The 13,144-nt window shown below is 50.7% G+C and overlaps 1 protein-coding gene across 1 annotated transcript; it reads right to left on the bottom strand.

Moving 5' to 3' along the window:
- Positions 1–10,142: 10,142 nt before the first annotated feature.
- On the bottom strand, positions 10,143–12,911 carry Tnfsf9 (TNF superfamily member 9). Its single transcript, XM_047531962.1, has 3 exons — positions 12,468–12,911; positions 11,790–11,826; positions 10,143–10,943 (listed from the first exon to the last, which is right to left on the bottom strand). Exons 1-3 carry the CDS (start codon positions 12,762–12,764, stop codon positions 10,474–10,476), a joined length of 804 nt encoding a protein of 267 aa, XP_047387918.1. The 5' UTR covers positions 12,765–12,911; the 3' UTR covers positions 10,143–10,473.
- Between the last annotated feature and the right edge of the window lie 233 nt (positions 12,912–13,144).

Below are 13,144 nucleotides of genomic sequence, written 5' to 3'. Positions count from 1 at the left end.
GCCAAACCATGGACTAGAGCTTCAACAAATGAATGGGGGAACATGAGCATTCAGTTTATAGCAGGGGCATGTGGAAAGATCCTAGAGACTCCAGAGAGGTTGGACTCTTAAATTCTGAGGAGTCTTAGCAGCAACTCCCACCTCATCTGCAGAGACAAGTCCTGCTTTGTCTGAAAAAACTTTAGTGGCCTCCTCTGCAGCAATTTCAAGATGCTTTTAGCTGTCCAGGGCCACCCCACAACCACTCATTGCTTCTGTGCCCATAACAAGACTCAAAATGTGACCCGTGAATGAGTTACACTGAAGAACAATAAGAATTTTCCAATTTGCACACAGAAATCTGGGGGATTTATGTTGGAATGGGTATAAAGATTGTGGGATAACAGTGGAGGGAACAGAGATGGACTGAGTGATATGGGCCCAGGGAATAGTAATCTTATGTCAACTTATTGGGTGCTCAGATATATGAGGAAACATTATTCTGGATGCGTCTAATGAGGGTGATGCTGAATGAGACTCCCATTTGAATTGGTGGGCTGAGTTTAGTGGACAGAGTCCCCTAGTAAAGGTGGACTCTGTCTAATCTGTTGAAGGCTGAATAGAACAGAAAGCTGAGCCAGAAAGAATTCATTTTGTGGAGTTTTTGGTCATTCTATTTTCTTAGATGGGGTTTCACTATGTTACCAATTCTGGTCTTGAACTTGTGGTCAAGTTCACAGGTCATGTGATCCCCCTGCCCCGTCTTCTAGGTCGCTGGGACTGCAAATGTGAGTCACCCACCACACTGATAGTCTTGAGGTGAGTCACTGGCCTCCTCTTGCTTTGGACCTTGACTGCAGCTTGAACATTCAGCTCCTCTGATTCCCAGGCCCTCAGGCTGCAGGTGACAAGATGTCTTCCACTCTGTACTTACCTGAGCCCATGCCCTATAATAAATCTCCTTACACACACACACACACACACATACGGTTTTCCCAGAGAAGCTTAACTAATATGGACATACTAAGCTGAGATTCTGTGTTGTAATGGTGTCATCTGGCAGCTTATAAAGGATTCTAACAGTGTTGTAGGTTTCCTAAAACATAAACCCAAAGCTGGCCTAAACTAAACACAGTTTAACATAGCAGAAGTGCCTTCCTACACAAGGAAGAGAAAGAACAGAAAGGCTTAGGGACGTGAGAAGAGAAGAGTGGAATCAACGTGAGATCCCTTCCCCCACCCCAGAAGATGGAGCATATACCCTTCACCCTGTTGCAGTTTGGATGCAGAATGTCCCCCAAACACTCACTGTTCAGAGCCTGGTCCGCAGGTGGCGCTGATGGAGGTGGTGGAAACTCCAGGAGGTGGGCCCACTTGGGAGAGAGGGGCGCTGGGCCTTTGGAGGGTCTGTGGGTCCCACCTCCCCAGGTCTGCGCCTCGGTCGGGCCTGCCGGCTGTTCTGCATCACCACAGGCCCGGAAACCACACCGCCGGCCAACCGCAGGCTGAAACTTCTGAAACCGGGATCCAAAGTAAATCTTGCTCCTTTAGGTTGGTTTCCTCAGGAATTAGAAGGCCGTGAGGGAACTCTAATACACACCACAACTCTAAAGAGTAAACGGGGCCTGGGGTGTCCCTCGGCATGCAGGAGGCCCTGGGCTAGATCCCCAGCACTGGAAAAAGAGGGAAGGAAAGGAGAAAGGAAGGAGGAGGAAGAGAGGGAAGGGAGAGAGAGAGAGAAAGCAAGCAAGCAAGAGAGAAAGGCCCCTTGGCCTCCTCGGGGATCTCAGTCAGCAAACAGAGAAGTGACACCCGACCGCATGTGTGACCGCCCCACCACCCAGGGCAATCTCAGGACCAGTGACTGCAAGAAGGCCGGTCCCTGGGGGCGTCCCCTGTGACCACCACTGCATCTGCAGGGCAGCTACCTCAGGGAGGCCGTGCCTCCAGCACCACCTCCCCGCCCGCGGGGAGGTGAGTCACCACTGGGGGGACCCACGCCGCGCCCCTCACGCCAGTCAAGCGATCAATCAGCCCAGGTGCCCAAATGCGGGAACCGAGGTGTGTACATGCGGTCGGGTCCCGCCCTGTCGTCCGGGAGAAATCCGGGCCTGCGCGGAGACTGCATGAAACTAGCGGGAAAGGGCGCATCACAGGGGACCCTGGGAAGGAGCCTGGACACGAGAGGAGTGGGGGGACTGTCAGAGAAGAGGATGGGGAGGGCCCGGCAGAGGACGGGGGGGGGGGGGGGGGGCAGGACAGAGGACGGTGGGGGGCAGGGCCGAGGTATGTTATTTGCATGTGCGAACACCATGCCAGTGTGAGCCCTTATTCTGTATCATGAAAATGCACTAATTAAAATAAAAAAATAACCTTGCCCAGCTGAGGTGCTTCCCAAGAGTAAATAAAGGAAACACGGCAGCGAAAGAGGTGGTTATAATAAATACTAGGCAGGCGCAAGGTGGCCCTGGCCGGTTAGAGAATCCCCGACCTTAACTCTCTGGAGGGTTTCTTATTTGTTGTGAGGCAAGTGTGCTTGTGCCTGTGTGTACATAGAGGGACATCAGAAATGCCTCTCCTCCTCCCCTCTTCCTTTTCTTATCCCATTATCAGGCATAAGTCCCTCAGGGGTTAGCACTTGTCTCCAGTGTGTGGGGGCCACACCACAGAGAGGAAGCTGTGTGGACTTCCGGTCCTGGTGTTGAGGTGCTGTTAACTTTACATTACAGGGTGATGATATTTTGTCCACAACAGACTGCTTGTAAGACACAGTCACATAAGAATATATGGCCCAGGGACAACAAATTGGGTCCAACCAGTTGCTCCAAAATCCAGATGGAGGCTGGGGATGTAGCTCTGTTGGTGGAGTACTTGCCTCCAAAACCCAAGGCCCTGGGTTCAATCCCCAGCACCACAAAATAATAATAATGATAATACATAAAAATCCTGATGGAAAAGTCAGGGTAAAAAGCAGGATCAGCTCTCAGTCAGCACAACTGCACCAGGAGGACAAGGGGACCAGCTCTCAGCCCTCTCTTTGCGGTTTTAGAAGGGAGAAAGAGGACAGGACTGGGGTTTGCTCCGTGGCAGGTTTTGGTGAAGTGGTGCTCCTGATCTGGCAATGTTGGGAGAGTCATCTCAGGATCAGCCGTCACCTTCTTGGTGGACAGAAACCTGCCGGAGCCTGGGAAGAGTGTGGATCATGGCTCCTTGTTCCTGCAACCCAAGGTGAATCAGAGCAAAGAAGACAGATGCCAAGGAGGCAGAGGTGCGAAGTTCTTTAATCCTGTCTTTAGTTACCCATTGGACGAGGCAGGCAAAGAAGAGTCTGGGTCCTACTCCCATCACCACTGTAGCTGAAGCCCACCCTAGGTGTGTGCACCAGGCAGGATCCCTAGTAATGACCTCTCAGAGTGTTAAGTGATGCACGACCCTTTAAGATAGGGAAGAGGGCAGTGAACGCTGACCAGAGACATGCCATCCTCTTCAGGGACCAGGTTAGTGAGTTTCTGGTTTGCTCAGGACACTGTGTCTCACCAGGTAGAAATGTGATCTATATTGTCTTCCCTTGGAGACTGAGCACAAAGAAATGTGTACGGATGGGGAGTTGGCAAGGAGTGGATATGTGATGCCACTTTTGTGTGTCCATTTTACTTGGACATGGTGCCCTGGGGTTGTCAAGCACCAGTCTAGGTGTTGGTCACCCTTGATCCAACCTACTCAGTAAAAACTCTAAGAGATCCACCATGATATGAGCAAGCCTGCTCCAATCATTTGATGCCGTAATTCCCAGAGGAAGAAGGAAGTCTGCCTCCAGGTGACCTTCACATTCAAGTTGTGGCATTAACTCCTCCCAGGGTCTCCTTCCTGCCCTGCAGATTTCAGATGTGCCAGCATATTGAAAGAGTCAATCAAGATAACTACGCGTCCATCACCTCCTCAACTGTATTAGTCAACTCTTCATTACTGTAACAAAATACTTGAGAGCATTGACTTAAAAGAGTAGTGATTTGTCTTGGCTCAGTGTGTCATATGTTTTAGTCCATGGTCACAAGACTCCATTGCTTTGGGCCTGTGTTGAGGCAGAACATCATGATGGGCCGAGTGTGTTGGAGCAGAGCTGCTTGCATCTTGGTACCTGGGAAGCACAGAAAGTGGAAGTGGCCAAGGACAGAATAAAGTCCCCAACGGCACACTCCCTTCACCTAGGTCCCTCCTTCTACAGTTTCCAGCACCTCCCAATAGTACATCCAGCGGTTAAATCATCTACGAATAAATCCATTAATGAGCTTAGATCCCGCAAGATCCAGCCACTTCCCAAAGGTCCCGCCATCGAACAATGCTGTGCACTGAGGACCCCATCTTCCATACGTGACCTTTAGGGGACATTCAGATCCAAACCATAGAACCATCTTACCATTTTCTGTGGTGAGACCACTAGGAAAGCTAGTTTAGCAATTGTGAAATATACAACATGTGGCCACAAGGTACTGTAAACAGATCACTCCAACCTCCTGCCCCAGGCAGACTGAAACTCGGTTCCCTTTGGTCAGCACCTTCCCTGTCCCCATCCACCCTCCTCCCACTAGCCTCAGGAAACCACCTTCCTACTCCTCCTCTTGCATGTGGTTGGTTGTTTAGGTTCTGGGGATGGAAGCCAGGGCCTCCACATGCTGCTAAGCATCAAGTCTACCCCTGAACCACACCCCCAGCCCCTCTACTCTTTGTTTCTATGAGATTTGTAGATTTTACAAAAAAGTAACATTATGAAGTATTTCCTTTTTTTGTACCTGCCCTATTGCATTTAGCATATCTTCCAGTTCCACCTATGTTGTTGTAGATGACAGAATTTCCATATTTTTCAAGGCAGAGTAGTATCCCACGGCATGTGTATACCACATCTCTCCTCTCTGTCAGCCTGCTGATGGACATTGAGGTCACTTCCCTATGCTGACCACTGGGAGCCCCCCCCACAATGATGGGGGCACGTCCTGCTTTCATTTCCCTTGGATGTAGGTCCTGAGGTAAGATTGACACAGTGGTTCCAGTTCCAGGTTTTTTAGGAATATCCATTTGATTTTTCCATAATGCCTGTCCCGGTCTACGTTCCAAGGAGAGAGCAAGGGCTCTCTCTCTCCCCACATCCTCCCCAGCACTCACATTTGCCTCTTTGATCATAGCCATCCTGACAGACAAGAGGTGACATCTCATGGTAGTTTCCATGAGCAGTTGTGCTAATCTTTACATTTAATATCTCTCTGGAAGCTTAATAATGGTTACACTTAAATTTGAGAGAGTATCCTTATAGATTTAAAATCCACATATTAAAGTATCATTTAATCTGAAATAAAGTGATATCTTCCCTGAGAAGTGAACAACAGGCTGGAGTCTTTTGTTTGTTCTGCTAAGTTCTGTTCGTGGAGTCTGGAAAGCCACTATTTTTTAAAATATTTTTTTAGTTGTTGATGGACCTTTATTTTATTTATTTATATGTGGTGCTGAGAATTGAACCCAGTGCCTTACACATGCTAGGCAAGCGCTCTACCGCTGAGCCACAACCCCAGCCCTGGGGAACCTCCTTCTTGGTGTTGGTTTTGGACACATGCCTGGTGATCTTTCATGTCTGTTCATCTTTATGCTTGAAAATCTGAGTTCTTCTGCCCAATCTGTTTTCTATAACCTGATACCCAAAGAGGAGTGCCGGAGGTTGGCCACATCTGTCATCCCAGCTACTCAGGAGGCAGAAGCAGGAGGATCACAAGTTGGAGGCCAGCCTGGGCCCCTTAGCAAAACCTTGTCTCAAAATTAAAAATTAAGATGTTCGCAGTCATTGCTCTCTAATACCAGCTTCACCTCTTGCTCCCCGAGCTCCAGCCCAAGGAAAAGTGGGGTAAGTAAGGAGGTCTTTCTACCATGGCTTGTACAAACCAGACCGGTTGTAAACCCCCCGGGAAAACAACTGGCTACAAAAGCCGCTCGCAAGAGTGCGCCCTCTACTGAAGAGGTGAAGAAATCTCATCGTTACAAGCTGGGACTGAGGCACTCCGTGAAATTGGACATTATCGGAGGTCCACTGAACTTCTGATTCGTAAACTCCCCTTCCAGCGTCTGGTGCGAGAAATGCTCAGAACTTCAAAACAGATCTGCGCTTCGAGAGCTTAGTTATAGGTGCTTTGCAGGAGGCAGGTGAGTCCTATCTGGTTGGCCTTTTGGAGGCATCAGTCTGTGTGCTATCCATGCCAAACGTGTAACAATTATGCCAAGACATCTAACTAGCTTGCCCGGACGTGGAGAACGTGCTTAAGCATTCGCTATGATGGGAAACATTTCATTCTCAAAAAAACTTTTTTTCTCTTCTTCCTGTTATTGGTAGTTCTGAACGTTAGATATTTTTTCCATGGGGTCAAAAACGTACCTAAGTATATGATTGCAAGTGGAAAAATAGGGGACAGAAATCAGGTTTTGACCGTTTTTCCATTTTCATTTGTGGGTGAATTTTTAATATAAATGCAGGGATGTAAAGCATTAATGCAAGCCAAAATGTTTCAGTGAACAAGTTTCAGCAGTTCGACTTTATAACAATCATAAATAAAACTGCAAAATTTTTCCGGATAGTGCCAGTATTTGGATTTTTTTTAAACAGCAACTAAATGGTGTTTGTAGTATTTTTATCATACAGTAGATTCCATCCATTCACTATGCTTTTCTAACTGGGTTGTGCTACGTGCAAGAACATGTTCCTAATCTTGTCTATCTTCTGTGCTGTTCCTATAAGTTTGCTATTAAAATACATAAAACTATTTTTAAAAATTAGAAATTAAAATGGTGGGGAAAGGGGCTGTGCGATGCAGTACCCCTGGGTGCAATCCCCAGCACCCAAAAGTGAGTATATGCACACACACACACACACACACACACACACACACACACACAGAACTGCCCTCTCTGGATAGGACATTAGCCTAAGGGCAAATGATATTGCCTGCCTGCACACAAGTAGAGCACACCCTGTTGCTTTCTAAGTAACCACCTGACCTCCTCCTGTTTCTTGAATCCACTCACTCACACTGCATTTGGAACTTCCTAAAACTGCTCTGACTGCTCACACTGGCTTTCTCTGGCTTTTCTTCTTAATAACCTCTGATCCTGTTTGACTCACCCTAAAATAAATTTTCAAAATTATATGCACAACAGAGGGAGAGGGAGATCGCCCTGGCTGGAACATAGCCTGTCCCCTCTGCAACCCACACATGAACTTGATCTCCATTGTGAAGCATGGGGAGGGTGGAACCCCAGTCCCATCGGGTGTTGAGAGGCGGGGCCTTCTGGAAGCCATCAGGGTTAGATAAAGCCTCAGGGTGCTGGACTGAACCCTGGCGACTTTAAAAGAGGAGGGAGAGACTGCAGACAGACACACAGTGTGGTGTCCCTGCAGACAGAAGGCATCCCCTGATGCCAGCCACAACTTTCCACCTCCAGAACTATGAACCAAATCAGTTTCTTTTTTTTTTTTTTTTTTTTTTCCCTAATTTGCCCAGCCTGTGGTACTGTGTTACCAGAAACAGCAGCAAGTGGACTAAGTAAGGCAAAGATGGAGATGGAGATGGGGGTGGGGGAGGGGGCGGCAAACAATAAAGCAAATGAGTCAAAGTTAACATTTGGTGAATCTGGGCAAAAGATGTGTGGATGTTCTTTGTTTTCCTGTATTCATGTAACTTGTCTTTAAATGTGAATTTATTTCCAAATGGGAACCTTCTTACAAAGTTATCTATACCCCCTCTCAAATTCTTCTCTTGTTACTAATTTTTTTTCTTGGTGCCTCTGCTGCATCATGATCCATTCGCACCATTCAAACCAACTGTCGCAAAACCACCTGTGCCTCTCGTGATTAAAATCTGGCAAACATTTTCAGTTCTCATAGTAACTGACTCTCGGCAATAGCAGACACCATTGACCACTAACTTCCTTATTGAAACTCATTCCTTAGAATCTTCGTCTCTCTTTCCTGGTGGGTCACTCCTCGGGACATTTCCTGCCCTCCCACACTGAAACACTCAAGTCCCTGGAGGCTCTGTCTTACACGCCCTTCATTTCTACATCTTCACCTGTGTTTCTCAGAAAGTCCACCTTGTCCAAACTTGCATTGGTATATAAATACACCCTCAAAGTTATGCCCTGGCTGGCTGGAGAGCTTCCAGAGCTACAGATTGACTCTACTTTTGTCTCTGACCTTCTGGGTCAAGGTATCTCAAAGACATCTGGAAATCCCACCCGCTCCAAAGTGACCCAAGGTCTTAAGGGGTTCCCAGATCTACCAACGCCTCCACCATCAAGTCAGAAGTCAGAAGTGTGGGCTGCTCCACCTCCTGCGTCCTACCTGTACTCAGAGTTGCCCCCTCCTGTGCCCGGCATGTCCATCTCTGCGGCCCTTTGCCACCTCTCCAGCTCCCAGACCATAGAACTGTTCTCACTTTCAGTACAGTGTGCAAGGCATTCCATGAGAGAGTCAGCAGTTTACTCTAAGACGGGCTTCGTGTTAGAGGTCCAGGCCAACGGTAGGCTCCTGAGAGTGTCACAAATACCTGCAAGGCAGCTGGACTATACTGAGGTGCCGGTAGTTCAGCAGAACTCGGTGCACCTCCGACCTATGGTATTTTCCAAGTACAATGGGTTCTTTTGGAGGTAACCGTCTCAGGGACGCTCTATAATACAATTGGAGACAATCTCCATTGCCAATTCCATGCTATTGCAGGATTCTCACAGAATGTTTTCCCCAAATTCTTGTATCCCTCCCCAGTCCATTTCCGGTTGTCACTACTAAGTGAATGCAGGTTGATACATGTCTTTGTTTTAAAGTGTTAAATGAGAAAACACCATAAGGATGTGTGTGGGCACTTCACTTGTGTATCATGAAGTGAGCAACTTCTTTCCTGAATTAGATAATGGGCTTTCGACTAAAGGAAAGTGTCCTCTATCTCCTGTGCTATTTACAATGTAACCACTGCAGGAAACATATGCCGCCAGGTTTCATCTGTGTGTTTAACACCATCATTTCCTCCACCGCTTTCTCAAGTCTGGGCAATCAACAAACAATAAATCTAGCCCTGAGGTGCTGCATTCGCTGATTCCTGTGGTACAGATACTCACATCAGGGTGGGGTTCAAAGTGCCATTGTGATGTCACCAAGCAGATTTGGAAAGAGATGTGCAGCAAACGCTATTCTATGGTGTTTCCACCACACGGATACAGTGAATAACCTCAGGTGGGTACAGAGGAAATGGGAAAACAGAAGTCATTCGTCTCCAAGGCCCGGCTACGGTTATGCTCTCACGGAGGAACTCTTAACGGCACACAATAAACCATTGATAAGCAGTATTGACTATTGACAAATAGTCTGTCATTCAGTACCATCGTGGTTAATTTTAGCTGTCCACACGACTCGATTAAGGCGTGGCTGGAGAAGTGGGAAGGTGTTTGGGTCTGTCTCTTTCTCTCTCTCTCTCTCTCTCTCTCTCTCCCTCTCTCTCTCTCCTGAGGCCTCTGGGCTTGCACAAGCCCTGCTACCTGCATCCAAGGGTTTCCAGCCTGCAGATGAGCACCTCTTCTGGGATTAGCTCTATAATCTACTTTACTTTCTAAACCTCCGCCCGTAATCCACTTTCTCCTTATAAGCCCCTAGTGCACTTGGGGTCATACACAATCATATCAAAGCCACAGACTTTCACGCTAATGTAACAGATCAATAGTTCTGCAAAGGTTGGAGTGGGGTAGTACTTGCCTTCTCACAACTGTGTCCCAGCAATTCGAACAGTGCTTGGGGGCTGAGAGGTGGCTCACCTAGCATGTGCAAGGCCCTGGGCTCCAACCACAGCACTGCAAGAGAAGAAAGAAAGAAGAAAGAAAGAAAGAAAGAAAGAAAGAAAGAAAGAAAGAAAGAAAGAAAGAAAGAGAAGAAAGAAAGAAAGAAAGGGGGGAGGGAGGGAGGGAGGGAGGGAGGGAGGGAAGGAAGGAAGGAAGGAAGGAATGAAGAAGGAAAGAAGGAAGGAAGGAAGGAAGGAAGGAAGGAAGGAAGGAAGGAAGAAAAGACTGATTCTCAGCAAATGCTCAACAAATAGCTGCATGAATGAATGAGGCTCACTCAGCAAATATATACAATACCCCATGATTCACACAGGGTAGTGTTTATTTCTTCCATATTAACATAAATAAAGATTTTTTTGTCTCTTTTTTATGTCTTCCCAGCACCAGTCTGGTACATAACAGATGTTCAATAAATATAAGTGCAATATAGTGAATTAATACTAAAGATATTATCTGAGCTCAGGCTCAAAATAAATACCAACTTGGAGCAGGAGTGGGTGGGGAGAGTCCTGGAGGAGACCTGGCAACCCCTGCCCAGCTGGTGAGGTAGAGCAGTCCAGCCCCCGCACAAGGGCCACAAGAAAGGAAGAAGGCAGGATGTGCCTGTCCGGGTGGGCAGTGTCCACACCCACATCACTTGGCCAATGGCTGGAAGAGTTCATTCGGCACTTTCGTGGTCACCCGGAAAAGTCCCAAGACTGTGGCACCTTGGGCCAGCTGCCAGGCATTGTGTGCATTGGCTCCCGCATGCAGGTGGACACTCAGTCGGACACTCAGTCGCTGGCCAGCACCCAGGTGCAGCAAGTCACCCCGGAAACCTCCAGCCGAGTCCCTGGGCTCCGAGGAGCAAGGCAGATCCACAGTCAGGGCCAGGGCGGTGGCCCCAGCTCCGCAGGGCTGCAGGAGCAGCGCCAGGGAGACCTGGCCGCGGACCTGGAGGTTGGCCTTGCGCTGCAGCTCCAGTTGCAAGAAGATGTAGTAGACCCCATCCTCAGTCACCACCAGCTCCTGCTTGTCCTCATCGTAGCTCAGGCCCGGGGACAGGTACACGCCCTTCAGCCACGGCTGGCTGTGCCAGCTCAGGGTCCCATTTCTCAGCAGCACTGCGGAGGGAGAGGAGGAGGGGATCGCTGAGGAGGGGGCGGGGTGGCAAAAGTGGGGAGCGGGACTGGGGGAGGGAGAGAGGGGAGGGGGCGCAGAGAGGGGCGCCTAGGAGCAGGAAGACAATCCGAAGGAGGTAGAAAGCCGAGAGGGTAGGGAATAGGAGAGGGCAGAGAGCCCAGCAGTGCCTAGGCGCGGGATTGTGGAAGCCTCCAAGCAGCCGAGCCCGAGAGGAAACCCGAAGGAGAGAGGGGAATGCGGGCGGAGGGGCGGAGGGTGAGGGCAGCAGGGGAGAGAATGAGGGGGGCTCAGGGGTGAGGGTGGAAGGGAGAGGCAGAGAAGGAGGAAGGCAGGTGGGAGAAGAAGGCTGTTAGGAAGGGGCACCTTCAGGAAGAAGGGTTGGAAAAGAAAGTGTCCTCAGGCCAAGAGAGAAGACTCAGAAGAGAGCAAAGGGTCGGGGAGGAGCGAAAGAAAAGGGGCTTCAAAAAGGGGGAGGAGGGTCTTGGACGCAGACCCTGGGAGGGGAACCGCAATGGAGCAGGGAAGTGGGTGGATGGCTTCTCAGGGGAGAGGTGGGGAGGAGGGTTCTGATGTCCCAGAGCCAGGCTCAGCCTTGGGGACGAGATGCCCAGCTGAGAGGGCAGGAGTCGGAAGTGGACACAAATGGTTCTCCCAGGAAGAGAAGAGAGGCCAGAGAGCATCTGGGTAAAGGGGACAGTTGTAGTTCAAAGAGTTGAAGCGACCGCTTTCAGAGGGGACAGGGTTAGAGGGTATGATGGGCTCCCAGTCCCCCTGGAGGGCCCCTTCTTAGTAGCCCAACAGGAGGGGACCAGGAATGTGACACTCACCATTTTGGGCCAACAGCTTGGCGAATATTCCTTGACCCTGAGAAGAAAGGAAAAGAGAAAAGTGAGTGGAGGCTCCCCTGACATCCTCAGCTCAGAGAATCTGGGGGTCCTGGCCTCACCCCACACCCTGAACAGGCCTTGACCTGGGTACACCAGTCCCTCTGTGTCCGCAAGCACAGAACCCTGCAGGATTGGGGACTGGGGAGATTCCCTGAGACCTGGAAGAGGAATGAGGTTCCCTGAGGGTCTTGAGAGGAAGAGGGGGTCCAAGAATAAGGAGATTCTCTGGGAGTAAGCAAAGGAAGTGGGGGTCCCCTGTGGTCTGAAATACAAAGTGTCCCTCTGGGTCTAGGTTGGAGAAAATTTCGCACTAGTGCCGGGACACAAATGGGGTCTTGCCAGGGGCATAGGATGAAAGGGGTGCCCCCTCAGTCCTAGAGGGAAAATGGGAGCCCTTAAGCATCCAAGAGGGACGGGGGCTGTCCTCCCCCAGACCGAAGAAAGAGGGCCTCCCAGAGGTGCCAATGACAAAGGGCGCCTGCCCCCAAAGCTGGGTGGAGAAGGGGCCCCTAGAGAGGGATGGTGCCCGGCTTGGGGTGCACAGGGGTGTCTGGGAGGGGCGGGATAAGAAGGCGTCCGGGCTGGGCGCTCCAGGTACCCGGTCACCTCGCGTCTCACCTGCGGCAGCGGGTCCCTGGGGTCGGCCCGGAGCTCCGGCTCATCATTGAGTACCCGGCTGGTCGCAGTCCCCAGGCTGGGACCTGACGAGGCGCAGGCGGCCGGCATCACCCAGGTGCGGGCCACCCAGGCGGCGCAGGTGGCGGCCAGGATCAGGAGCGCGGCGACCAGGGCCCAGGGCAGCGGGAGGCAGGTGCGGGCGGGCGGCGCGGGCGGCGCGGGCGTCCCGGGCGGCGCGGGCGGCGGGGGTGGCCACTGGGCCTCGGGGTCTGCGGCGGGGTCGGAGAGGGAGCTCATGGCCGGCGGCAAGTGACAGTCGCCCGCCGGGCGCGCCGCGCTTTATAGGGTTCCGGAAGCCGAGCTTTCCGGGGCCGGCCCGCGGGGATCCCGGGACGCCGCCCGCGCCGCTCCGCCCTGTCGCTCCCGGAACTTTCTCCTCTTGGCGTCTGGCCTTTCTCCGCAGCCCTCCAAGCCCTGCCCCTCCGGTTCCTCTTTTTTTTTTTTTTTTTTTCTTTTATCTTAATTGACACGTAAGGGTGGGGTGTCACGTGGTGTCCCCCGCTGTTTCTAACCAGCCCCTCCCCTGTGTCTCCGCGGGTCCCCGTTCCCTCCCTGGTAGCTCTGCCCGCTCCTTTTCTCTGTGTCGCGCACTCTTGGTCTTTCCCGGCTCCTCTGAT

This window comes from Sciurus carolinensis, chromosome 17 (assembly GCF_902686445.1).
Source record: "Sciurus carolinensis chromosome 17, mSciCar1.2, whole genome shotgun sequence".
In the NCBI taxonomy this organism is placed as follows: Eukaryota; Metazoa; Chordata; class Mammalia; order Rodentia; family Sciuridae; genus Sciurus; species Sciurus carolinensis.
Note: the sequence above shows the minus strand (reverse complement) of the source record. Positions and strands in the feature narration are given on the sequence as shown.

Coding starts and splice junctions, on each gene's coding strand:
- Tnfsf9 (XM_047531962.1), bottom strand. CDS start 12,764: ATGAGCTCCCTCTCCGACCCCGCCGCAGACCCCGAGGCCCAGTGGCCA. Junction 11,827..12,467: donor CCAGGGACCCGCTGCCGCAG/GTGAGACGCGAG, acceptor CTTTCTTCTCAG/GGTCAAGGAATATTCGCCAA. Junction 10,944..11,789: donor CAAGCTGTTGGCCCAAAATG/GTGAGTGTCACA, acceptor CTCCCTCCGCAG/TGCTGCTGAGAAATGGGACC.